This window comes from Mustela nivalis (assembly GCF_964662115.1).
Source record: "Mustela nivalis genome assembly, contig: HAP1_SCAFFOLD_781, whole genome shotgun sequence".
Lineage (NCBI taxonomy): Eukaryota > Metazoa > Chordata > Mammalia > Carnivora > Mustelidae > Mustela > Mustela nivalis.
Window position 1 is genome coordinate 226452 of NW_028135883.1, and position 24666 is coordinate 251117.

At 54.6% G+C, this 24666-nt stretch overlaps 1 protein-coding gene and 1 pseudogene across 2 annotated transcripts; one reads left to right on the forward strand and one right to left on the reverse strand.

The window, feature by feature from the left end:
- Positions 1 to 2840: 2840 nt before the first annotated feature.
- LOC309857493 (WASH complex subunit 1-like) lies at positions 2841 to 4988 on the forward strand (annotated as a pseudogene). The gene is made up of 6 exons (XR_014316554.1): positions 2841 to 2861; positions 2905 to 3038; positions 3300 to 3435; positions 3631 to 3832; positions 3928 to 4091; positions 4798 to 4988. The product of XR_014316554.1 is annotated as a WASH complex subunit 1-like (transcript).
- Positions 4989 to 7584: 2596 nt separating this feature from the next.
- On the reverse strand, positions 7585 to 23204 carry LOC309857494 (putative ATP-dependent DNA helicase DDX12; the record flags this gene model as incomplete). The annotated part of the gene is given in 26 exon segments (XM_082750168.1): positions 7585 to 7596; positions 7741 to 7895; positions 8029 to 8107; positions 8441 to 8525; positions 8929 to 9029; positions 9133 to 9201; positions 9477 to 9626; positions 10286 to 10389; positions 10743 to 10815; positions 13528 to 13545; positions 13548 to 13648; positions 14123 to 14254; positions 14415 to 14444; positions 14447 to 14525; positions 14784 to 14822; positions 16326 to 16393; positions 16513 to 16557; positions 17436 to 17462; positions 17465 to 17514; positions 17839 to 17885; positions 18986 to 19138; positions 20651 to 20856; positions 21247 to 21334; positions 21552 to 21671; positions 22536 to 22581; positions 23185 to 23204. Coding segments are annotated over 26 exon segments (2097 nt in total).
- Positions 23205 to 24666: the final 1462 nt, after the last annotated feature.

A 24666-nucleotide genomic window follows, 5' to 3' on the forward strand; every position in this document is an offset into this window, starting at 1 on the left:
TGAGGGAGGGGGATTGGCGATGGGGCAAGTGAGCTGTTAGAACGAGTCGGTTAGGGCCCGTGGGGGCTTCCCCTAACAGGACAGGGCTTTGTGCTTGATTTGGGCCTTGGAGGGAGGCTCTGGAGCAGAGAAGGGTGCCACAGAAGGGTTTAGAGACAGCTGAGCAGGCAGCACTCAGAGTGACCAGGAGGGGAGGGAGGGGCTTCGAGGAACTGTTGGCTGCAGTTAAGGTATGGCAGGGGTGAGGCTGCAGTCCAGGGGAGCTCAGGGAGGGTTGGAGAAGAGACATTTCAGAGGGAGTAATGAGGGGACATGACAGATTGGGAACAGGATGAAGGAAAGGGAGGGGTCAGGGATAGTGGGGGTGGGGCAGGCCCAGACCCAGCCTTATTGCCCTGCTCCTCCCACCCTCCAGCCTGCAGCAATCCACACACCCCGTGGGCTTTTCATGTTTCATGGGCTTTTGTCCTGGGGAAGGGACCCCGGCTGGCATCTTCCCCCTCAAGCTTACTCCACCTGCTTGAAACCTCATGTAAAGAGGCATGTGGGTATCTGTGTCTCCTCCTCACCGCTCCCCTGTTTCAGGCCCAGGCCCCTCAGCCCAGGGGCGCCTGTGCCCAGTTGTGCGGGTAGATGAGCTCATGGGAAATTAGCATTCGAGCTGGCCTTCCTCCTCTGCCAGGAGCTGCGTGGAGCCTGAAGAGAATGACAAGTGCCTCCCCCAGTCCCGGCGTCTGCCTCTCCCTCACCTGGGAAAAGCCAGGCCCCAAAATAGCCGCCCAGAGACATCACCTGTCTCCTGCTTCGCATGACTTAGATGAGGAGGCAGAGGGGCTTGGGGGGCGGAGGGAAGAGGAGCTGCATAGCTTCTGTGTGTGGAAGTTTGGGTGCTGTCACTTGCCTTTCCTGTCAGCCCTGGGGAAAGATTCCTTTTCTCTGCCAAGCTTTTCCCTTGCTTCTCCTTTGTCTTTCCAAGCCCTCCTTTGTGTGAAATTGGCTGATCCGGCAGGTTCTCTGGGGGGCCAGAATCCTCTAGAGTTAGTGGGGTTTGATTTAGGAAGATGGGTCCAGGGCCTTGACCTTTAAAGAAATCCTAGTGTTCCCTGACCTCAGAGACCGTGGGGGCCCCCCTGCCATCGCTGTGGCCTCTGCTCTTTCCCGGTAAACTGGCGCTGGCAGTCCTGCCTTTCTCACCTGTATGCTCCCTCTGGCCAGGTGGGTGCCGACACGCACCCTCTCTGAATGTGCAGCGTGGAGGTCATGGGGAGGAACTGGTGTTTGTGCAGGTCGGGGAGCAGCTGGGAAGAGGATACCCTGGCCCCTGTTCACACAGTCCACTCCGCAGGGAGAATAACCTGGCCGTAGCTCAGCAACAGGGACAGCGGAAGTGAGGCTCCTGTGCACTTACGTTGAGGGCACATGGGTGTTAGTCCCTCATGGAGCTCTCCAGGTGCCGGTGCTGGGAAGACAGTAGGGAACAAAGCCCCGCCATCTCCCCCTTGGAGAGCAGATAGGCGATAGGTGCATGTCAAGTGGCTCCCTGTGAAGGGGGTGTTGGGAAGTGACAGGTGCACATTTATAGAGGCGGTGGTCAGGAAGTCTTCGGTGAGGAGTGTGCTCGGTGAAGCAAAGAAGCCAGTCCCGGGGCTGTCTGCAGGGACGGCACTCCATCGGCGCAGAGGCCACACGGGAACATGTTTGGCCTGTTCAGGGCCCTGGAGTCCCTGGAGCCCGATGCGCCAGGAAGGGTGGGTGGAAGCCTCTGAGCGAGCTCTGACCACACACGGGAACCATGGTGAGGACTTTGTCCACAGGAGCCGTTTATTGTGTGTCAGGGCAGTTCCACGTGAGTGGGTCTGGGACTTGATTTAGACCGAGCTTTGCCCACCCTCCCTCCTCCTTGGGAGCTCGAGTCTCATCTGGAAATAGGCAATTTTGTACAGGAATCATGACTACTTTCTCTCCGCTTGCCCCTGCTTGAGGCTGTAAATTCCTGGAGGCAGGGGCCCTGTCCCTGACAGATGGCAAGTCTAGGCACCACCCTGAGGCCAAGGTGATTGCCCATTTGTACCCAGAGCTCCAAGAACTCAGTAGAGTTCATTTAGACCCTTCAGAGTAGAGATCTATGCGGAGGTCACCAGGACAGTTAAAGGTCAGCCGTGACAAGCAGGTTTAAGGGCCCCTGTGGAAGGCCTTGGCTTTGCAGTCTGCAGATAGAAGCAGGGGTGCAGGAGACTGCAGGGGCTTGGGGAGCAGCCCTCAGCCGCTGAGTTTTGCCCCCCCCCCATGGCAGAATTTCTCAGCATGTAGAGCTCAGCCGGAGACAGCTGCAGGCCACTGGGGAGAGGGTCTCCTTGGCCCAGGCCAAGATTGAGAAGATCAAGGGCAGCAAGAAGGCAATCAAGGTAGACCATGTGACCCTGAGTCCCCGTGGCTGGCAGGCAGTCGCAGAAATCCCAGCCCTGTTCTCTCCCTATGCTCCTGAAGTTGCCTAGGTCTCTGCCCGCCTTGTCCAGCCACACCTCAAGCTTTCCTGTTCAGATTGCCACCCTCCGACTCTCTGGAGCATCTCGGAACCCCTGTGTCCCCAGGTGTTCTCCGGTGCCAAGTACCCAGCTCCAGAGGGCCTGCAGGAGTACGGGTCCATCTTCACGGGTGCCCAGGACCCTGGCCTGCAGAGACGCCCCCGCCATAGGATCCAGAGCAAGCAAGCACCGCCCCCTGGACGAGTGGACCCTGCAGGTCTGAGGGGCTCACACACTTACAGGGGGTGATCAGAGGTGGTCCTGGGTGTCAGGGAGGAACTGAGTGCTCTATTCCCCAAGAGGACTAGGACTGGGATGGGTGGTCACTTTGGCCCAGTCCTGAAGCCCACCATCCTTGTGCTACTGCCCCTGCTTGGAGAAGCTGAAATACTTCCCTGTGTGTGTGAACACCAAGCCTGAGCCCGAGGATGAGGCCAAGGAGGGGCTCGGGGGCCTTCCCAGCAACATCAGCTCCGTCAGCTCCTTGCTGCTGTTCAACACTACTGAGAACCTGTACAGCACACAGCGGGGCCCTGGGAGGGTGGCTTGTGGGCTGGCCTGACTTTGGGGGGGTCCCAGGGCAGATGGGGGTACATCAGACTCTGGTGCAGAAGTCTGCAGGCTGGGGAGCCCGGAGCCCAGCAGTTTGATTGCCCTTTTGAGGTGTCGGCGTCCACAGTATAGACTGTGGCTTGGATGAAGTAGGAAAGCTGTGTCAGGACCCTGGGCCTCGAGCTGATGATGGGCTGCCCGACATCCCTTCCACCTCTGTAGGTACAAAAAGTATGTCTTTCTGGACCCCCTGGCTGGTGCTGTAACAAAGACCCACATGATGTTGGGGACAGAGACCGAGGAGAAGCTGTTCGATTCCCCTTTGTCCATCAGCAAGAGGGAGCAGCTGGAGCAGCAGGTAGAGCCCATGCTGCCCGCCGGGGAGGGGGGACAGGAAAGCCTGGCGGCGTCCTCTAGGTAAGCGGTCTGTTGAGCCTCTGCTCCCACCCTGCTGTCCATGGGTATGCACTAGGCCCGGCTGACTGCCCCAGGGTCTAACTGCAGGGCCCAAGCCCCCTTCAGCCCCCGCTCATGCCCCCGCCTAATCCTGCAGGTTCCAGAGAACTACTTCTATGTGCCTGACCTGGGCCAAGTGCCTGAGATCGACGTGCCGTGCTGTCCTACCTGCCCGACCTGCCAGGCATCGCCGGTGACCTCATGTACAGCGCTGACCTGGGCCCCAGCATCGCCCCCTCTGCCCCGGGCACCATTCCAGAGCTGCCCACCTTCCACACAGAGGTGGCCGAGACTTTCAAGCCGGGTGAGCAGAGAGCAGCAGTTGGGCAAGAACCCACTTACTTGGCCACTTGCATTCCTGGGCACCTCACACTTTCCCACACTTCTCTTTCAGACCCAGTAGATGGGGTGCTAAGAGCACCCCCCCTACCGTCACCACCACCCCGCCTTCCCCAGCTCCAGTTGTGCTGGTCAACGCTCCTCCACCCCTGCCCCAGCCCATGGCCTCCCCGGTCCAAGGTGCCAGGGAGGACAGCAGTGGTGGCATGTCTCCTTTAGGTAAGAGCAGCACTGGGGTATGTGGAGGGTCAGGGCGAGGGGGCGTGTGCTCTTTGAGGATGCCTCTAATTTCTGGATCCCGGGAGGGTTTCCTGTAGGTTTATAGGACCATAAATTCTAGACCTTCAGAATAGCTGTTTTCAAAATCTTGTTCCCCTGGGTTCATGAAATCGTGGCTTTCAAACTCTGTATCCCCCCAGAATTCTTATCTCCAGAGTGGAGGGAGCCTGGACGTGGATAGGTAGAGCCGTTGTCCCCCATTTCCAATTACACCAGTGGGAGAGGGGCAGCTACTGGAAACAGTAGAAGGCTTCAGCAACGAAGTACTCATATCCATAAATGGCAGGATTTCAGTTTTAGCAGGACATCTCCCCGCCTATCTCCAGCCCCCATGTTGGCTCATGTGTCAAGTTCAGACAGTCTCCATCAGTAGATTCCCACCTAAACTAGGTGGCATTAGGAGAGGGACCAGGGGTGCCTGGACATAGGACTGGCTGAGCTCAGGCAGGTGCAAACAGCATCCAGGCTGCACACGGTCTCCCAGGGCTCAGACTCACTCACTGGCTTCCTCTTTCAAAAGGAAAGACCCACAGCCAGGCTCAAGGGGAAGCCCCTGGACCCCCAGAACCTCAGGCTGGGCAAGGCTGTCCTGCAGCATGGCCTGCCTGAGCAGCCCTCTTTTTCACACCCTGCCCCCACCCCCAAGCTGCAGTCCAGGGAGCTCCCAAGGAAGTGGTGGACCCCTCCAGTGGCCGGGCCACTCTGCTGGAGTCCGTCCACCAGGCTGGGGGCATCGGCAAGGCCAAGCTCCGCAGCGTCAAGGAGCGCAAGCTGGAGAAGAAGAAACAGAAGGAGCAGGAGCAAGGTGAGAGGATCCTCAGCCCGCTCCGGTAGGGGGGCTCTCAGGAAAGGGCCACCTTCTCTCGTAGCCGCCACCAGACTCCCAAGAGGTCAGAGGGGCAGCACCCAGCCCACCCGCCCCATGTTTCCCCAGGCAGTCTGTGGGAAGCCCTGGGCAGCCATCCCTAACATTCCCACCCTTCCTGCCTAAGCTGTGGGTTCCTTCCTGGTTTTGTAGCCTGCTTAGAACCTTCCTCTCTAAACTCAGGAGACAAAGCCTCCCCCAGCTCAGATTCTGCCAGGAGCTATCTTAGGACATGGTTGGGGAACCGAGCTGCTGTAGGGACTGCGGACCTGGAGGGTTAGCGCAGTCCTGCTTCTCCAAGCCTCTCGAGGCCGCAGGCTGCGTGCCCTGCATCCTGAGTGTAGCACGAACAGAACATTCAGGCCCTGGGGCACCTGGGGGGTTCACATGGTTAAGTGTCTGCCTTCTGCTCAGGTCATGATCCAGGATGCTGGAATCAAGCCCCGCATCAGGCTCTCTGCCTAGTGCAGAGCTTGCTTTTCCCTCTCCCTCTGCCATTCCCTCTGCTTGTGCTCTCTGGCTGTCACATAAATAAAATTTTAAAAGAAAAGAACACCCAGGGCCAAAGGCACAGTGCCTTCAGAGTCCCGAGCCTGAGTTCTACCTAGATTTCTGAGATTTGTGCTGTGACTTCAGGCAAACTGCCCAACAACCTCTCTGGGCCAGTTTCCTTGCCCGTACAGTGGGGCCCCTCCTCCTTGCCCACTTTGTCTCACAGGGAAGCTCTGCCAGTTTAATAGTGCCCCGGTGCTGGCTCCAGTGACTGCCTGCAGCTCTGGGACCTGGCAGTGATGCTGTGGCTGGGGGGCGGGGCTGGCAGGTATGGAGAGTGAGCAGAAAAGAGGACCAGCCCTGAGAAGATCACCCCAGGGGCAGATTTTTCCTTGGTCCCCTCATCCTTCTTGACCTGGGACTTCTTCCTGCTACGGTGAGAGCCACCAGCCAAGGTGGGGACCTGATGTCGGATCTCTTTAACAAGCTGGTCATGCGGCGTAAAGGTAGGACACGGAGCCTGGCTGCCTTCCCCGGGCTGCGAATCTCAGGATGTTCTGTATCCTGCACTTTCTGCTTTTTTCTTCCGTTTTTTAAGTCTCCAGTGGCTGGGTGAACCGGTGTCCCAAACTAACCCCCTCGACCTCCACCTCTGCCCTCCCAGGTATCTCTGGGAAAGGACCTGCGACAGGCCAGCGAGGGGCCAGGAGGAGCCTTTGCCCGAATGGCAGCCTCCATCCCACCTCTGCCTCCCCCACAGCAGCCACCTGGAGAAGAGGATGAGGACGACTAGGAATCCTAGAGGCTCACTCCTTCCCCACCGAGACCCAGATTGAGGTCTCACCCTCACATGGACACAACCAGGATGAGATGCCTGGCCTGTGGGTCTCTCGACCCCTGCTGCCCATGGAGGAACGGGGACCATGGAGGACTGTCCCAGACCTGCACCTGGACCTTCTTCAAGGAGTGAGGTAGCCACTTCTGAGGCCAAGTGGCTGGGGGCGGGGAGCCCTTGTGCTCTCCTCCAGCCAGACTGAAGTGAGTACGTGCATCAATAAAGCAGTGTCACGCGGGAACCAAGCATAAAGCAAAAGCGCGCTTTTACTTAAGGACCCTGGCTGTGCAGGGGGCAAGCGTCTCCTCCGAGCCGGCACCTGTCCTCCCTCTCCCCCTGGGCTCAGGCGGCGGGTGGGGGCAGAGCACTGGGTGAACTGAGGGCCCTTCCTCTGGGTCAGGGACAGCAGAGAGGTGCTGTCAACAGGGCTGGCTGTTGCAGATGGAGGGAAGGAGATTTTCACACAGGGAAAAAGGTCTGTGTGACAGACACGGGGTCTCTAAAAATAGTCCTGCTGGGAGCCTAATGCCCCTTGGCATAATGGCTGAAGTCAGGGGAGGAGGTGTCTTAGAGTTTGCTCCAGTGGCTGAGTGGAAAGGAGGTGCCACTGACATGGGAGGAGGACGTGGAGCCAGGCCAAGGGAGCTAGACATGCGGTGGGACAGGGTAGGGGCCAGCACTGGTTGGGGAAGAGAGAGACCAGCAGGTGGGGGAGTCAGCGCATGGCTCTTCCCCATTCTTCGTAACACCGAGAAAGGTGGCAGGATTGAGGTGGTCAGTGGGCCCTGGGCAGAAGGAGCCCTATGGACTCCAGGGACCTGGGGCTGGAAATAGGGAATGTTCTTGGTTTTGAAAAGAAGGTGAAGGTCTAGAACAACAAATTGTAGCCAGAAAAGGGAAAGGCTAGAGGGCATGTTCCGCCTCACCTGGGAGAGAATGGACACCAAAGGGAGGACAGAGATGCCACAGTGGAAGACCGGCTGCAAAGCAGGGCAGAGAGCTGGACTCTGGACCGTGGTGAATGGGCGTTCAATTCCAGGGAGCCAGACTATCCTGGGATGGGTCCCAGGATGGCCAGGACCCACTGTTTCTTCAGGACCAACCTGATGTTCTCTTACTGGCTTTTCCACCTGTGCATAGTCCGGGCAGCCCACTGATTCCAGAAAGAGGCTGGTTTGGTCTCCAGCTGGGCTTCACCTTCTTAGCCTGAATCCCCACAAAGCAGGCATGAGGCAAACATTTCACGTGAGCAGCTGGAAGGAAAAGGCTGGCATCTGGGCAGTGGTGGGCCATCCATCAGGAAGAGACAGACTTCTAACGATGAAAATGGGGAGACAGGGAGAAGCAGTGAGGCACGAGGTGGGGGGCTTTCGGAGAGAGGGAAGGGCAGGACTGACCTTCCTCATCGCAGCAAAGGCAGGACCAAAGGTGGCTTTGACCTCTACACGGTCTCGGATCCAGGCTGGCAGCTTTCCCAGGATGGGTGGGCGGGCACACCGCTGATCCAGAAGCACTATGCTGGCAAAATCCTTCTGGTGCCTGATGGCCCTGACTACATGGGGACAGAGGTTGGGCTCTCAGCTAAACCAGCCTCCCCCACAGTGTATTTCTATCGTGTTCCCTCCTTCCTGTCACCCCATTCTCCTGCCAGGCATCCCAAGAGCCAGGAACAGTCTTAGGCCTACCTATAGATTGGTTGACATCCTTCATACACAGATTCTCCACCAAAGCCTTGCCTGGTGGTGGCTGACCTGGGCCTCTGGACTGGGGAGGGCAGAGGACAGCACCTGTCAGCATTTTCTTGCCTCCCCCCGCCCCCGCTCAGTGTTCTGAGAAAATGACACCGCTCAGCATGGGAGAAAGAGCAGCAGGCATCACGGGCACGAGACCAGCAGCAGCTGCGACAGAGAGGATGGCAGAGTGGCTCCGGAGGGTAAAGGGGTGCATCCATGCCCTGGAGTGGACGGGAGACACGGGGACACATCGGGGGGCAGTGGGGAAGGCACAGCACTGCAGCGCCAGTATCGCAGCCCCAGAGGCAACAGCCCCTCCTCCCCAGCCGTCTCCTCCCAGCCTCGGGACACTGGAGGTACTCACCAGGGTCTGGCCCAGATAGGCCATCTTCTTCTGCAGCTCTGGTGACCTGATGTTTGGGTAGGGCATGCCTACCATAACCACACACCTAGGGCCAAGGAACACGAGGCCGTGGCGCGGGGGCAGTCAGGCCCCCAGTGTTTGCCAAGGGCCAGGCCTCACCCTCCTGTCATCAACTGCTACATCCAGCGCTCTGCCACCCCCCTCAAGTTGTGCTTGCTGCCTCTACCTCCCTCCACACCGGGAGCAGGTGTGCTTGGCCAAGAGACCCAGTGCAGGCCACATGAATGGAGTCCCCACAAAACTATGCTCTGCCTAATTTCCACCTGGAGCTAAAGGGCCAAAGCTACCTCCCCACAGAGCTGAGTGACCTAAGCAGCCAGCCCGGGGTGCAGACTCTTGCTGGCATCAGCTTGTAGGCAGGGACCCGGCCATTCGTGGAGTGAAGGGTTATCACAGCAGAGCCCAGAGATGAGAGACCCATAACTTACCGGCCAATGTTGTCAGAGAAGTTAATACCTTCACTCATCTTTCCTCCAACCACAGAGAGGAGCAGAGGACCTGTCACGGTGCCTCCCGCCTGGCCACAACACTGTGGGAAATACCAGCCCAGGTTGTAGAGCCAAAGCTTGAAGGCCACCCAAAATGCTGCCAGCTGTTCTCTGGACCCAGGGCCTCGGAGTTACACTTCTCACCTTAATGCACCTGGAATACTCCGCCAGCAACTTTTCCACCTGGTTTGCTTTCTTGGGTTCCTGAAATATCTGAAGGAAAACAAGGTCTCCCAGGAAAGGGTTTCAGAATGCATGGGCCCCACGTCTGCTCGTGGCCTTTATGTTTTCTAGACTGGAAACTGGAGAGGCCCCCAGAGTCAAAGGGTTCTAGGGAAATCCTCCAGAGGTGATCAGGGGTTCCAAGTTGGGGAAGTAAGGAGCTAGCCGAAGTCCAGACAGTTCTCTGACATGCATGAGAAATCCTAGCAGGAACTCTGGGTGCCACTGTCCTAATAAGTGGGAGTTCTAGCTGAGAAGTCACTCACCTTTTTCCTGACAGCCAGGCAGGCGAGCAGCCCACTCTTATCCCAGTGGGCATAGACCTGGTGTTGGTACTCATAGGAGGGGAAGAAACAGACCACCCCTCCAGGGACCACAGTGCACAGGTTACAGGGAATGCGACCAGTCTCCTCCATCTAAGGAAGGAAAACAGACAGCCCTCCCTGGAGTCATTCCTGAGGCCAAACAGCACTTCCTGACTTTGAGACTCAAAACCACATACAGGGATCCAAGCGTGACTGTAGTCATGGGGGAGACCTGTGGCCAGAAGCGCCCTCTCCCCCACCCCCCTCCCACACACATCACGATGCTAGCGCACTGGAGCTAAAACAGGTTGACATGCACCAAAGCCTCCCTGCTCAACTCCCAATGCCTACGGGCCACTGGGGACAAGCTCCACTACAACAAATCGGACACTGAAAACCCCATGTGTGCCTCTCATGACATGCCCCAAGCCCCATGTTCCTGCCTGGGGCAGGGAGCGATAAAACCAAATGGCAAGAGAACCAAAGGAAACAAGCAGATTGTCCTCAGGTTCATCCTGAAGGAATGGCCCAAGGTTCTAAGAAAACATTATTTAATGGTCAAAGCGGTGAGGGGAGGCGGGGAGCTCAGACCTCCCAAGGAGCATGCAGAGGGGACACTATCCAGCCTGGGCCGCCTCTGTGTGGAAGACCCCAGCACTGATCTCCCTAACACCTGAACACTAAAAGCGCAGGCCAGGGTGCCCAGCACCCCAGAAACCTCTCTCCTGCCCTGGCGAAGGTGGTGGTAAGGTGAGCCGGCTGGTACTAACCATCTGCGGCAGCTCTCTCTTCTGGTATGTGAACTCCAGCTGCTGGCTGGAGGGGCCGCTGCAGATGACCAGGGGCAAGATATTGTCTGGTGGGATCACATGACCTGCAGAGACCCCAGGGAGGGGCTGAAAATGAGGGGCTGACGAGTCCGGAAGGCAGGGCCTGGGAAGCACGTTCACCATCCCTGTCTCCATGCCAGGAAGAGCAGCTCCCACACTCACCCACGCGCCTGCTCCCGCAGCACAAGTGGGTGGTACTCAGACCTCCCCACAGGGGTAGAGGCCACCGTGCGGGAGCAGAGAGACGTGAGCCCACGCGAGAGCTGGCAAAGGACTGAGCTCCCATCTCACAGGCTCCTCAGCCCCTGGGGCCTGATGAGAGCACAGGGTCAAACCGTGACGACAAGGGGCCAGAGAGTGACACGTGGCCCATTCCACCCTGGACAGGGATTCTCACCACAGGAAAACTCCACCACTCGCTCAGCTTCCACCCCAGCACAGGCCAGCAGCTGCTCCCACAAGTCAGACACCTGCAGACCACAACAGCAGGGCTCTGCGATCCCGGAGAGGGCCATGGACTGCAGGCCTGAGCAGGCAGGGGGCCCTGGCAGGGAGGAGGAGAGAGAGAGCCACACTTTGGGGAAGACGAAAGTCTGGCCTGGCACAGTATGTACATAAGAACAGGAAAAAAGAGGTAAAAGGTAAGACAGATAATCAATGGGCAAAAATAAATAAATAAATAAATAACAATAACCCAGTGTTGTATAGTCTCAGTGAGCCTGTGGGAACAGCACGGGTAATCTGGTGAGCTGGGCACAGTGCTTCTCACCCCTGACTAGGCAACCGAGAGCACCTGTGGGAATTCAAGACAAAATGCACACGTCCAGGTCCCAGCCTCAACTACCAGAGAAGGACCTCTTGGGGGGATGGAGGGGTGGGGCAGACATATGCGTTTGTAATTTTAAAGCACTCCGGGATTTTCACCTACTGAATTGGCAAGAATCCTAAGGCGTGACCCCTCCGTGGAGAAACACACGTGTGGGGAGACAGAACAACTCCAGCTGGAGGGGAACTGGACAGTATTTTGTAAGCTGGATGTATTTTTACTTTTTAGCCTGGCAGTGCCCCCCCACCTAGGGGTGCCCCCTGAAGGTACAGCTCCGCAAGCCAACACCTGCGCAGGGATACTCCTGCATGTGATCTCTGAGCGCACAAAGGCCCTTCGGGAGGGCCCAGTGCACGTGCTCACCACACCCTTGCAGGGTAGAGCACCCCCCGGCAGGCAGGACACACACCTGAAGCGGCCCTAGAACGGCATGTGTGCCACAACACTGACGCCGCAGCTGACGGAACAGTGATGGAACACTGACGGAAGAACAGGGAGAGGACAGACATGAGTACATGTATTTGCTCAGTTCTGCAGAGAAATGCAATAAAAGCAGGCAAGGGCACACCCACAGTCGTAAAAGTGACTGCCTCTGGGCACAGACAGCAGCCTGCAAAGGGGCAAAAGTGGGACTTTCTGAAGGCACCTTCCAGACAGTTTCGACTTCTGAACCATATAAGTGTTTACATATTTTAAAAACATATTAAGTCAAAAAAAAAATTAAAAAGAAAACGCTAAAACTAAAAACAGACGGCAGTAAAGATGACCTGTTTGTCACAGTCACAACAGAAGCACACAAGGAGCCTGAATTCCAGTGACTTCAGATCCTTAGTGAGCAGACATCCTTAGTAGGATACACTCTCAGAGCAAAAATAAACGCAAAGAAATTAAATTTCAATCACTAGTTTACTGTTAGAATATCGGTAGTAAAAGAAAGTATTTGAGGTCTCCTGTGGGAGAGTGCAAGCAAGTAATAAGATAGAACAAACGTAGTAAGAAACCAAATGTTCAGCTCAAGAAAAAAGATATACAGTGTAAGGTCAAACAAATTCATGGATTTTCATTTAGAAACACTCATGATTTTTTAAAGCCATCTTCCTCAGTCTGTCTACAGAAGGTCTAAAAGCAGTCACAATCCAGGAGCACGACCAACACCCCCGGCACGCGGATGCTGGTTTCCACATACCAATCCCCAAATAAGGAAGACAGGTTACTTGGAGAAATAAAGGATTCCAGATCTGGGGCAAAGAAAGGTGGCCCGGGACATTCTGCATTCTGTCGTGCCAAAAAGCAAGCAAGTATCCCAAGGCCAATAAGGGCCTCGTCAAGGACCAAGGGCAGCATGTGGGGGCTCTGAGGGGCCGAGCCTGAAGCACCTGAGCATCAAAAGCAGCAAGGACTAGAGATGATTTTAATTTGTGAACAAAAATCTGAGTCTATACACAAGAAAAATGGAAAACTAACAAAGTGGCAGGAGTGGTTCCAGTGGCAGAAGAGAGGGACCAGAGTGTGCGGGCACTGAGGAGCCTTCCACTGGCTCAGTTCCGCTCCACGCATACCCTGGGGACAGAACCGCTGTGCAGAGATGTGGTTCTCTGTTCCTCCATGTTGCTTAGAACAGAGAAAAACTGGAAATTACCTGAATACCTAACAAAAGAAGAGTGGTTCTACAAAATACAACATATTCACGTAACAGAGAAGGGCCGGAGCGTGGTGGGATAAATGCACACTACTGACAAGGAAAAATGTTTATGACATTCTGTTGCTGGCTGAAAAATCCAAATCGTAGCAACGGCATGTAGAGATGGAGATTCTTGTTTTTAAAACATGTATGTGTATTTGTAAAAATTACACACAAAGACTACTATCACGATATACACTAAAACAAATCTTTTGGTGGTGGAATTATAATCTTATTTTTTTCCCTGCTTTTGCTTGTCTCTGCTTTCTACAATGAAAGCAAAATACTTTCGTGTGTGTGTGTGTGTGTGTGTGTGTGTGTGTGTGAATCTGTAAGAGAGGGAAGGTGGTATCCCTGGTGGGTCCAAGAAAGGCCCGGCACTCGGGCACTGGATGGGGGCCTGCGATTCCAGAACAGCTGTCTCTGGGAGAAATGTGGTCCTGTGGCTCCAGAAGCACCAAATGCGCAGCAGTGCCCTTACACTCTCGCCCACCCATGGCCCCGGGCTAAAGGCCCCGGCCCGAGACAGTATAGCAATGCCACCTGGTGGGCACTGCTCAGCCTGCTCAAGCTGACCCCTTCTGGTTTGGGAGCCCACTGGACAGGAAGAGGCCTGACAGTGCAGCTGTCCCATCCCACACCTGGGGCACAAGAGGTGGGCTCTGGTTCCCTTACCGGCTGCACAGTGCCCCCCCCCCCCCCGCAATGACCACAGCCCGGTATTCCTTCACCACCTGGGCAAAGTGTACAGCTGGATTCAGGAGCAAGAATTTGAGGCTACTCTGACAAAGACTTCCTGAAAAAAAAGACAGACAGCTCTGTGGGGCAGGGGGGGTGGGCTGCTGGCCCAACAAAGACTTCCAGGAGTCTGAGGCAGAAGGGAGCTCAGACGTGTCTACAGTCATGTCTATGCAGGAACCCCAGGGATACCACTTTGCTCTTTGATGAGGTCCCATTTAATCTCCAGGACAACCCTGTGGTAGAGAGCTCGATCATCTACCCTTGTACATTGATCTTCAGAAAGACAATGAAACAAAGCTTGGAGGTGAGGGAATCCAGCCTCAATCCACCTAACCACAACCACCAGGCCACATGGCCTCCCTCGCAGCCTGGCCCAAGGTGCCCCACTGTCCTAGTGCCTCGCACCCCCCTCACCACAGGCCAGCAGACCAGTCACCAGCACCCTGCTTCCTGATCCTCGCCCAGGAGGCGCCACGAGTCTCTCCATGCTCTGGTTTGGCGGCCCATGCCGGCTCTTCCTTGGGATTACCTTGGCGGCTCAGGATGACTCTGCCATCCTGGTTGGCAGTGGTGAGGGCTGCTAGGAAGGGTTCGATGTGCATCAGCGGGGAAGCTGGCCATAGCAGCCTGGCCTCGCCCTCCTCCACAGGGCTCACAGGAGCTGTACAGAGCAGAAGGAAGAGGGTCTGTGACTACAGAGGTGGTGGGAGGGCCTCCTGCGGCAAGCCTAAAGCCATTCTCTGCAAGAGTGGAGTCCAGGCATGAGGGATGGACGTTCCTGTCCCCCGCGTGCAGCCCAATCTCCCGCCTCCTTAACTCACTCTCGGCCAGTGTGGGCTGCAGGGTCTGCAGAAGTGATGGAATCCAGCCAGTCTGGGCTGCTCCCTGGAGGGTGTGAGGATTGTGCCATACCTTTCTGTGAAGCCGAAGAGCTGGGACGGAGTAAGAGAGCACAGGGAGGAATGAGGGTGCAGCAGTGGGAGCCATGGCTGGAGGGAGGTTCCGCTGTACCCCAGACAGCCTGCAACTTGCCCTCTACCCCCACCTGCCACAAGGCCTCTAGCACCTCCACCCCCACCCAGCAAGCCATGCTACAGGAAGGGAGCAAAAGTGACTCCAGCGTCTGAAAGGCAGGGGGCAGCACTGGGGTGCTGCAGACCCTATGCAGACCCGGGAAGGGGAGGGCACACCTTTCTGCTGATCATGTTCCTCTCACAGTAGCGCCACACCTATGAAAGCAAGCCTACTGCAGGTATCTGGCCACCATTTGCTGGAAAAAAGAAACCACCAGCTTCCCAAACCCCAGGGAAGCAGGACTCCCTGCTTGCCCTTCCCCCGCCCCAGGAGCCCACAGCCTCCTTGTTGGCCAAGTGGGTCACCCTCCTCTGAGGTCCTGCCTCTCCTGCCGCCCCCACACAGCATGGTGGAAGCCTCATGCAGGCAGTCCCCTCACATGTGTGTGCATGGCTCCAACCTTCTAGAAAGGTCCCCTGATCTCCTTCAATGTGACAGGGTTCGATGTGAGGTGAGGGAATCCAGCTGAACCTTGAAAGATTAAGTTTTAAATAACCTACAGGAGCAAAGGCACGAAGGAGGTAAAGCTTGGGTTTGTTCAGGCGTGTCTGGTGCGTACACTATGTGTAGCCTGGAAAGGAAGACAGCGAGTTGAAGCCTTTGAAGATTTCTAAAAAGGGTGCCATCTTTCAGCGGAGCTCCACTAGACCCTAGTGTGGGAAAGAGAGCAGAAGGGAGAGGGAGTGCGAGCAGGGAGAGCAGGGAGAAGGCAAGAGGAGAAGAGCCTCTCCTGATGTGGCAGCCATGGGAATGGAAAGGCTCCAGAAGTTCAAGAGCTATTTCTGGCTCTGGGAGCCGGTGACCATTTAGATGCAGGACCCAAAGGGAGAAGAAAGGAGTCAAAAAGGGCTGGATTGCCAGCCTGTCTGATGGGGTCATGGCAGTAACGGGGACCGAAACGGGGAAGTTGGGGGTGTGTGAAGACAGATGGGAAGGCCGGAGGGAAAGCAAAGGGTCTGGAGTCCAGGCAGGGGGGCTAACACGCCAGGTACCACCTGCTCACTTGTGTGTGACCTATTCCTGTCTCTCTTGATGTGACCTCTCCCAGCCTCGGGTCCCTCTGCTTCTGAGCGGTGATGGTACCTCCTACCCTGGAGTCACAAAACCTGGTGCCCTGCCGTAAACGCAGTAAGTGCTCTGTATCGTCAGTAACCTAGAATCCCTGAGTCGAGCGATGGTGGTGGGATCCTGCACAGCAGGCCCGGAGCGAGCTCCCACCAGAGGCTGCACGCAAGTCTAAGGCCTCAGGGGGCGGAGGGGAGGCAGTTCACAGCCACCTCAGCCCAACAGCAGGATCATGCTCCCGAAGTTAACCTCCTGCTCGGACTAAAGGCCCAGGGCAGAGACTGTGCCCGAAGAAAGACGGAACAAGGCAAAGGACCTGGGAATTTCTGTTTGTGCTTATTTGGGACAATGAAAGGCACCTTTTCTCCCTAGTCTCAGGACTCTTCAACCCTGGTTAGAGATTACTTTTTTCTTGCTGATGCAATGCCTTCAGGGGTAAGTGTTACAAACACCTATGCTGTAGATCCTCAGGCCTCTAGACTGCTTGAGGACATTAGGAATTTACTTTTTATTCCTTCATCTTCACACAATGTTCTGTTCACAGATAGTAATAAATATAAGCACATTGGACACAAAAGGATGAAAATCTCTACCTTGAACAGGTTGATGTTGTCGATCTGGCTCTTAAAGAGGAAGTCATTGATTGTCTTCAGCTCTGTCCCTTAGGGGTAAACAAAGGGCCTTGGAATCCTTCCTTGGAAGATGGGAAGACCGAGGTCCCAGACGTGAGCTCAGAACTGGCTCAGAGCAGCTCTGGGCCTCTGAAGGCAGTCCTCTTACCTGTCTGTGAAAGGCTCTGTGTGTTGGAATTTTGCTTAATGTTCCCTAAAATAGAGAATTCAAGCTGGTCAGGATGGTGACTCTCTAACCCCCAGCTTCTCACACTGAACACTGGACTCCTTAAATAAGAGCATTCGTAATTGAACAGATTTTTCTGCCATGTATAAACACCCAAAAAACCTGCTAAGAGGACAGGAGGCTCAAGGTAGCCTCAGAATCTGACCCGTGTTTGCACATGGAGCCCAAAGCCTTGTGGGTTTCATTCTTTTCACACCTCCTCCACGGAGACTGGGACCAAGTGACCACCCTACTTTAGGCAGACCCAAGGAGCTGCCCAGGGGCAAAGTAGAGATGGAAGGGAAGAGCACCGGCGCTAGGCAAAATCCCTCCAGCAAAATGGTCCCCTGGCTTCCTAGAACTCAGCTTGTATGTAAGCCTTCAGGTGGACAGCCATGCAACAAAAGAAAAGGCAGGTGACACAGAATTGTGATAGCCACATGGACCTGGAGCCACAAGAGTCCCGCCATTAGGTTCACGAAGCAGAGACAGTTCACACCCCTGCTCTGAGCTCTAGTTTACTCAGCTGTCCACAAGGGTGAGCTCGCCTGTGTTCCGTGCTTTCCTCAAAGGTGTGTTCCAAAGTGACTTCACACAGTCCCATTATACTATGCTGTTATTACTACCTGGGGAGTAGGGTCTGGCAAAATAAAAAAGACTCAGAACAGGGGGAAATAAACTAGGAATCTAAAAAAAGATCTAAGGCTAGACAATTCAAATAAGCTGTAAGAGAGAAGAATCTTCTCCACCAATGGCTAAGATAATTCTTGGGGACGCAAAAAACACAGGTGTCCTGACTGGCATCCAGGGAACGGACCACACAAACTTAGCTGGCCAGGGGTCAGGGAGGGCACGGTGCTCCTTACCACCCAACACAGTCACAAACTTCTCCGACAGTACAGGATCTGTTTGATATACATCAAGTTCTTGGCCTTCAGACGCTTCCTGAGGAGACACCAATGGACATCAAGTGGTAGTACTCCACAAGCAACTTCCCTTCCAAGTGCCTCAAACTCAGGCCTTTCTGTCTAGTGTCTTCCAAAGCAGGCCACGAGCGACAAATACAAGGCTCGCCATGGCCCCAGGCCTTTGTAGCCAGCTGTGGCATCCTGAGCATCCTCGGCCTGTGTGGGATACACACCATCGTGAACAGGAGGGGAACAGTATGCGGGTCTCCCTGGCGCTGGGCCCAGACCAGAGGTGCAGACCCCAGTGCTTTCTCTGAGACTAAGCAGGACTTTCCCTTCCCCTCAGGAGGCAGTGTCTTACCCATATCGTTCCATATACTGGAGCAACTGGGAATGGGCCTGGCAGAGCTGGAGAGAACAGAGAATGGGCGTGAGGGCAGGCCAGGTTCTATCTTAGATTATGTCTAGAAAATGCCAGCCATGCAACCTGGGAAGCAGTAAAGGCAGTGGGCCTGGGTAGAGACCAAAGGCCTTGAGGCTGCTGGGAGCTGAGAGGTCAAGGAAGGTCACTTTAGGTCAGTGAAAACAGCAAGAGGCTGACTAACTCTTTCAGGTAATGAATCTCCCTGTTAGTTTTTACTATGTTGGGCAAAGATGTACTTTCGACTAAGCAGAGAAGTGGTTCGAGGTAGCCATTACACTCTGGCCTAAGGTCAGCCCTGGCCTAAGGTCAGTAGAAGTGATGGGAGGCACATGGGTGACTCACTCAGTTAAGTGTTTAACTTCACTCAGGTCACAATCTCAGGGTCCTGGGATTGAGCCCAGCATCAGGCTCCCCACTCCCTGCTTCTCCCACTCCCTCTGCTCCTCCTACCCCATCCCCCCCCCCTCAAGCCCATGTGCTAATAAAATAATAATAAAAAAAGGGGGGGTGGGAATACCATGTGAGCTTCAGGATCAGAAACCAGTGGTCAAGTCCCAGCTCCACACTCTTGAGGGGTGTGATTTTCGGCACACTGCGTAAAGCCCCCCGAATCTCAGAGTTCTCAGTGTTAACTAGGAATACCAGCCCAAGCAGAGGCAGTGTGAAAATTCATGATACTGCACACGGGCCATGGCAGAGAAGAGGTAATCAACAGTGGCCCTCGGAAACCCTGAGCATCCCTCAAAGCGAGGCTAACAATGCCGAACTACGTGAGGTCCCCTGCTTCCTTCGCCCTATCATCCTGGCTTACAGAGAACAGGATACTAGCACCTGGGACTCAGGATGACTGACCTAGGACAGTGAAGAGCAAGGACATGAGCTACTTCCCCTCAGCTGGGTCCCCATAGTTCTACTATCTGCTGGAAAGCCAGTTAGCCCCGGACAAGTCCACTGCCCCGACTCAAGGCACCCTCTCCCAAGCCACCTCCAGACCAATTCCAGGGCTTAGAGAAATGATCCACGTCCCTCCACATCCCTCTTTCCCATGGCAGGCCCTGGCCCAAGATGGGAGAGGCCGACCCACCTGGGAACCGCTGACCTCTGCACTGTGGATGCCCATGATGGTGGCGATCAGGTTGTGCGCCTCGTCGATGAGCACCACCTGGCCCTGTAGCCAGATGCCCACAGCCTGGCGGGTGGCCACGTGCAGCAGCATCTGGTAGGGCAGCACCACGAGCTGGGGGGAGAGGTGGATGCCTGAGCAGTGCTGGGGGAGGTCGGGGGTGGCGGGGGGGTACTCCTTGCTTTGGCAAGTGTTCCCCGCCTACTCTTAAGTGTCTGATGCAAATGGTTTTAGCCAGTCTGATTCTGACTGAACAAAGAGTGGGAGTGGGGAGAGGGGGAGCAGAGAGGAGTGTGGAACCCTTGCCCAGCCTTATTCATACCCCTGAGGCACCCGAGGTTCCTCAAAACACAGTGAACACCCCTGGTGCACTAGAAGGTAGCCCTGTGCTCTGGTCCCAGGGCTGTGAGTTCTTAGCTGCCTGACTTGGGAAAGTCACTTAAACTTTCTGAGTCCCAGTTTCTTCATGGGCAAAATGGACTTAATAAACTCTATCTCAAATGAGGGCCAAGGGCCAGAGGTCGGGGCAACAAAAATAAAAACTCTGTAAATTTTTTGGTGCTACTCATGAGACCGATTTCCCAGTTAAAAGAATATTGATAAAGTGAAACTCTAGAAAACTGGTAACTTAAGGCCCAGCTTTCATCTGGCACCATTACCCACCTCCTGTGAGAAAACAGGTAAATTGCTTAGCGTTGCTGGGCCTGTGTCCTCATGTGTACATATGGATAATACCTGTCTTTGCTTTTTCTGTGGGATACTACAAAGCAAAAATGAGGTGACAGGTGTCTCTCAAAAAGTCAAGATCATGAAAATCTCAGGGCACCTTATATTTGCACACCGTATCTATGGCTCTGATCTTGTGACACAGCAGACAGACCCCAGGAAAGCATGCAACAATGGTGGGGGCTGGGAAGGTTCTAGAATTTCCCTCTGAGCACCCATGTAACACATTTCAGAGTAGTATACTAACAAGCATTTAGCTGCTGTAAAATCATTACTAACATTGTTCCCTGTATCTCTGAAAAGCTACCTAATCTTCTCCTGCTTGTATGGAATTCTCCAAAAATGAAACTCTATTTCCAAAAGTCACTCAAATTAAACAGTGGCAAGAAAACAGTAAAACCATACCAAATAACAGTATTTTGGATCTGTCAAATGAGCAGATCCAAATGCCCATCCAAATGGGCAGTATAAAGATGAGCCTCAACATGGCGAGTCGAAAGAAGACAGCCTTCTCCCACACCGACAGGCAGGTGCCTACGTCAGGACAGTTGATCTGAAAGGCCGTTTGGAAACACATTTCTGTTTTGCAGTGCCCTGACTGTATCTTCTCAACTTCCTGCTGCTCTGTGCCCCCAGACTCTGCTTTCTTTAGGACTGCACACCCTTCCCAGGTCTTATCTGTTGTCCCCAGTAAGGCCATCTGTTCCTGCAACCCAGAGCCACAGGACACCCCCACTCCCATACACTGGCACAGAGGGGGTGACAGGTCACTTGGGTGCTGTGTGGTCATCCACCCACAGCCAGGAACATCCTGCCAAATTAAGAGCAATGAGGAAATCCCTTGTCACAGAGGCCACAGAAGGAGCCAGGAGTTACTGTCCAACCCTCCAAGGTCTTTACCTGGGCTGCTGGAATGGCAAACAGGCTCCCGTAATAGGGACAGGCCTGAGTCTCCTTCCCCAGTGCCACCAACTGCTCAGTGTCTTTCACCCCCACCAGGACCTGGTCTCGGAGGAGCTGCAGCTGCTTGTAGCCATAGAAGGAGCATGCGGCCTGGTGCTCCTGCCTTCTCCTCTTGGGCTTCTCTTCCTCAGCTCTGTTCCTCTCTAAGGGGGCAGAAGCACAAGGAATTACAACTGTCCACGGGGCCAGCACTGGGTCTAAAATGTCAAGACCCAATTCCATGACCCTTCCCACTACTGTTTAGGAAGGTCTCACAATCTGGGGATTTAAGTTTGTGTTCTTTAGAAAAAGTCAATAAAATCCTCTCAGAGCCAGGGTTCTGGACTAAACACTGACCCAAAAAGCAAATTGCCTTTTCCAAGGAGACGGCCTTAAGGAAGGACCCAGATGCCCACTCCACTGCCACTGCCACTAAAGACACTATCTCCCGCGTCCCAGGTCCACTTCCAGCCCGCTCCCCACCACTTCTAAGTACTTCCCCAGGCTACACAACCACCCTAGCGTCCATGCACGGCTCCAGTGCTGGGGGCTACCGTGTTTGCTTCTCTGCATCTCCACGCAGCTGTCATTGATGAGCTGCGCAGAACCCAGGGTCTTCACATCATCATTTATACAAAGATTCTAGAAGACAGAGGGCAAATAGAGAGCCACAGCAGTCACGACATGATATACAGCAACCCTCTGGAACCTGTCCAGCACCCTGCCAGGAACCAGAAGAGGCCGATCCTCCCACGGCACGGCATGCCCTGGGCCTGGGCACACCATCCTTCCATGCCTGGAAGAGGAAGATGAAGGCCCAGGAAAGGGAGCGGGATGGCACCCAGGCCAAGATGCAATGCCTCCATGTCCCTGCCGAGAGCCGAGGGAGAGTGAGCCGGGTGTCCTTGCCAAAGGGTCTCCTCTGTACCTCATGCACAAACTGAGCCAGCTGGGAGTGTGCCCGACTGCAGGAGTAAATCTGCTCCGAGGAGGAGCAGAGGATTTCCGAAACCAGACTACAAGATCTCCATGCTCTGCACATCAAGGAATGAAAGGCCGAGTAGGCTGAGGGACTGGGGACAGTGGCCACACACACACAAACCTAAAGCAACGGGACTCTGTCCCACAGCAGATCTCACTAACGCGGGGCCCAGGCAGTCCCCACCTCCCCAACTCAGCTCCAGAAGTTTATAAGAACACCCACAACATGGAGCTCCTCCCATCAGTCCTGCTCAGCCATGAATCCGGCTACTTCACAGGGCTTGGTCATCTCAGGACAGGCTGCCTCCCTGAGCTATGGTTCCCCAGTGGGAAAGAACAGATTCTGGTGAGCATGTCGGGGGTGGGCTGTCCACACACTCCTCCCTAAAGGCTGGGGGGTCAGGCTCGCCATAGGACAAGGGGAGCTGAGCTGTGCTCTATGCTCCTCCAAGACTAAGAGCGAGAAGAGAAGAGAAACAGGGAGAAAATATCTACTTTTAACAGAGAAAACCAAAGTCTCACACAAACGAAACCAAATGTTCTTAAACATGACAGATGTCTGAACCCTACATACCTCCCAGCGCTCCGTGCCAACGGAAACACAGACAAGAGAAGAAGGAGCCGAAGGGTAGGGTGCTCTTGCTCAGGCCTGCCCTCACCCCCTAGCACCTCCAGACAGACACCACCGGTCCATGGGCCTGCCAAGTGAGCACCCCAACACTGAGGTCTGGGTCTGGGGAGCCCCAGAGTCAGGAGACTGGAAGCTCTTTGTTGATGACAGAGCGAGAAGCAGCCAAGGGGGCCAGACACAGAGCCCTGGACTCAGGACCAATCCCAGAATACCCACAACGCAGTGTCTTACCTTAGTTACATGTTCTTCCTCTGGGTCATCCTCATCCGCGTCCACTCTGAGAGAAAAGAACACAGAAACTCAGAGAACTCAGGCCACCTGAAGACACACTTGAGTGAGCACGAACTGCATGCCCACAATGAGCCCTGGACCTAAGCCAGATTTGGTCCCTGTTGTCGGAGGCCAGCAGAGCTGAGGCTGAGCTCTGAGCCAGAGACAGACAAGACATATCCCAGCAACAAAGTTCCACCAAAGCCAGTGCCTGCTTGCTTGCCCACTGGGTCAGAGAGATGCACCGAGCTAATACCAGCCTGATCCTCCCCCCGGCACTCATGAGGGAAAGGAGAAAGGGGCACAGTATTCCCCAAACCTCCATTCACTGTCCGACTCTGTCCGTCATCAAAGGCTACTCCGTCCTTACCATCCACGCCTCCAGCGAACTGGAGTTCTCTCAGTCCCCGCAGAACTGTGCTCTCCCCCTCCCCTCGCGGCCTCGGACATGCTGTTCTCTCGGCCTGGTAGGCGCTCGCCCCTCACTTCCTCTTTTACCTAGCCAACTGTGTCAACCTTGAGATGACCACATAAACATGGCTGCCTTCCTCCACCTCCCTGAGAGGTTCGGCCAGCCCCACCCTTGCCACAGTGCTGTGGCCCCCTGCACCTGTTCTTTGCAACACCCATCTCCATCAAAAGCACTTATTCTGGGTCTGTCCACCTCTCTAGACTCATGTCCGCAGGCAAGACTCTGGGGTGTCTTGCTTCTGAGAGGGCCAGGGGACTCACCCCGGCCATGGCACATGGCAGGAACTCCAAGCACATTTCCTGAGGGAAGCCACAACTGACTGAAAAAAGATGCTGTCGCCCAGAACCTGACAAAACTCTTCTCTCCTTGGCACCTCACCCCTCCTGGCAATGAAGGAAGAGCCCACATGCACTGAGGGACTGAGAGGGAGGTCAAGTCTGCATTACAAGGTGAAATGGTTAGCTGACATTATTAGTCTAGGCTCCCCCCACCAAACAAAATCTTTTACAGACACAATCCCCCTACAGGACCATCACTGGGATTCTTTTTGTCCACCTGGGATTTTTTTTTTTTTCTTAAGCAGAAATGCTAATTCCCATAGGCAATTAGAAAAGGAGTTATTTATAGGGTTGCCTTTCTAGTCAATAAATAATTGTTCAGAACCCTATGTCTGACAGGCCTTGATTTAAATCATGTAGCACAAGGTAAGCAAACTCAACAGGATCTAGATAAGAAGCAAAATGTGTGAAGAAAGGAAGAGCAGAAATTTTATGTTCAGAACTGGCTGGGGCACCTGGGTGGCTCAGTCAGTTAAATGTCTGCCTTCGGCTTGGGTCATGATTCCAGGGTCTTGGAACTGAGCCCCACCTCAGGCTCCCTGCTCAGTGGGGAGTCTGCTTTTCCCTATCCCACTGCTGCTCCCCCTGCCTGTGCTCTCACTCTCACTCATTCTGTCAAGTAAATAAATAAAATCTTTTTTTTAATTTAATTTATTTGACAGAGGGAAACACAGCGAGAGAGGGAACATAAGCAGGGGGAGTGGGAGAGGGAGGAGCAGGCTTCCTGCTGAGCAGGGAGCCAGATACAGAACTCCAACCCAGGACCCTGGGATCATGACCTGAGCCAAAGGCAGATGCTTAATGACTGAGCCACCCAGGTGCCCCAATAAATAAAATCTTAAAAACAAAAACAAAAACAAAAACAAAAACAACAACAACAAAACTGGTTGCATTCTCAGAGAGGCTCCTCCTCCCTCTCCAAATACCAAGGCATGGAGCTGTAGGAGTTAATCTGCAGGATTAATGGCTCAGGCCAAAGCCCTAGGTAGTAGCACTTTGTTACTCTAATATTCACAAACTCCACTCAAGTCCTTTTTTTTGTCCCGGGGGGGGGGTGTCTCGAGGAGAAATCCAGGAGCAGGCAAGTAATCTAGGAGGCAGGTGGCAAAGGGTTTGCAGAGCACTTCCTACCTCCCCGAGGTGGGATGCCTAAAGAAGTCTGACCATCTCAGCCCTGGGCAGGGTCAGAAGATTTGGTTCTAATCCAAGTCCCAAAATCTGTGCTTAAGCAGCCCTCTAGCACCAACAAAGAAAAGCCCAGGGCCAGATAATTTAAATGGCC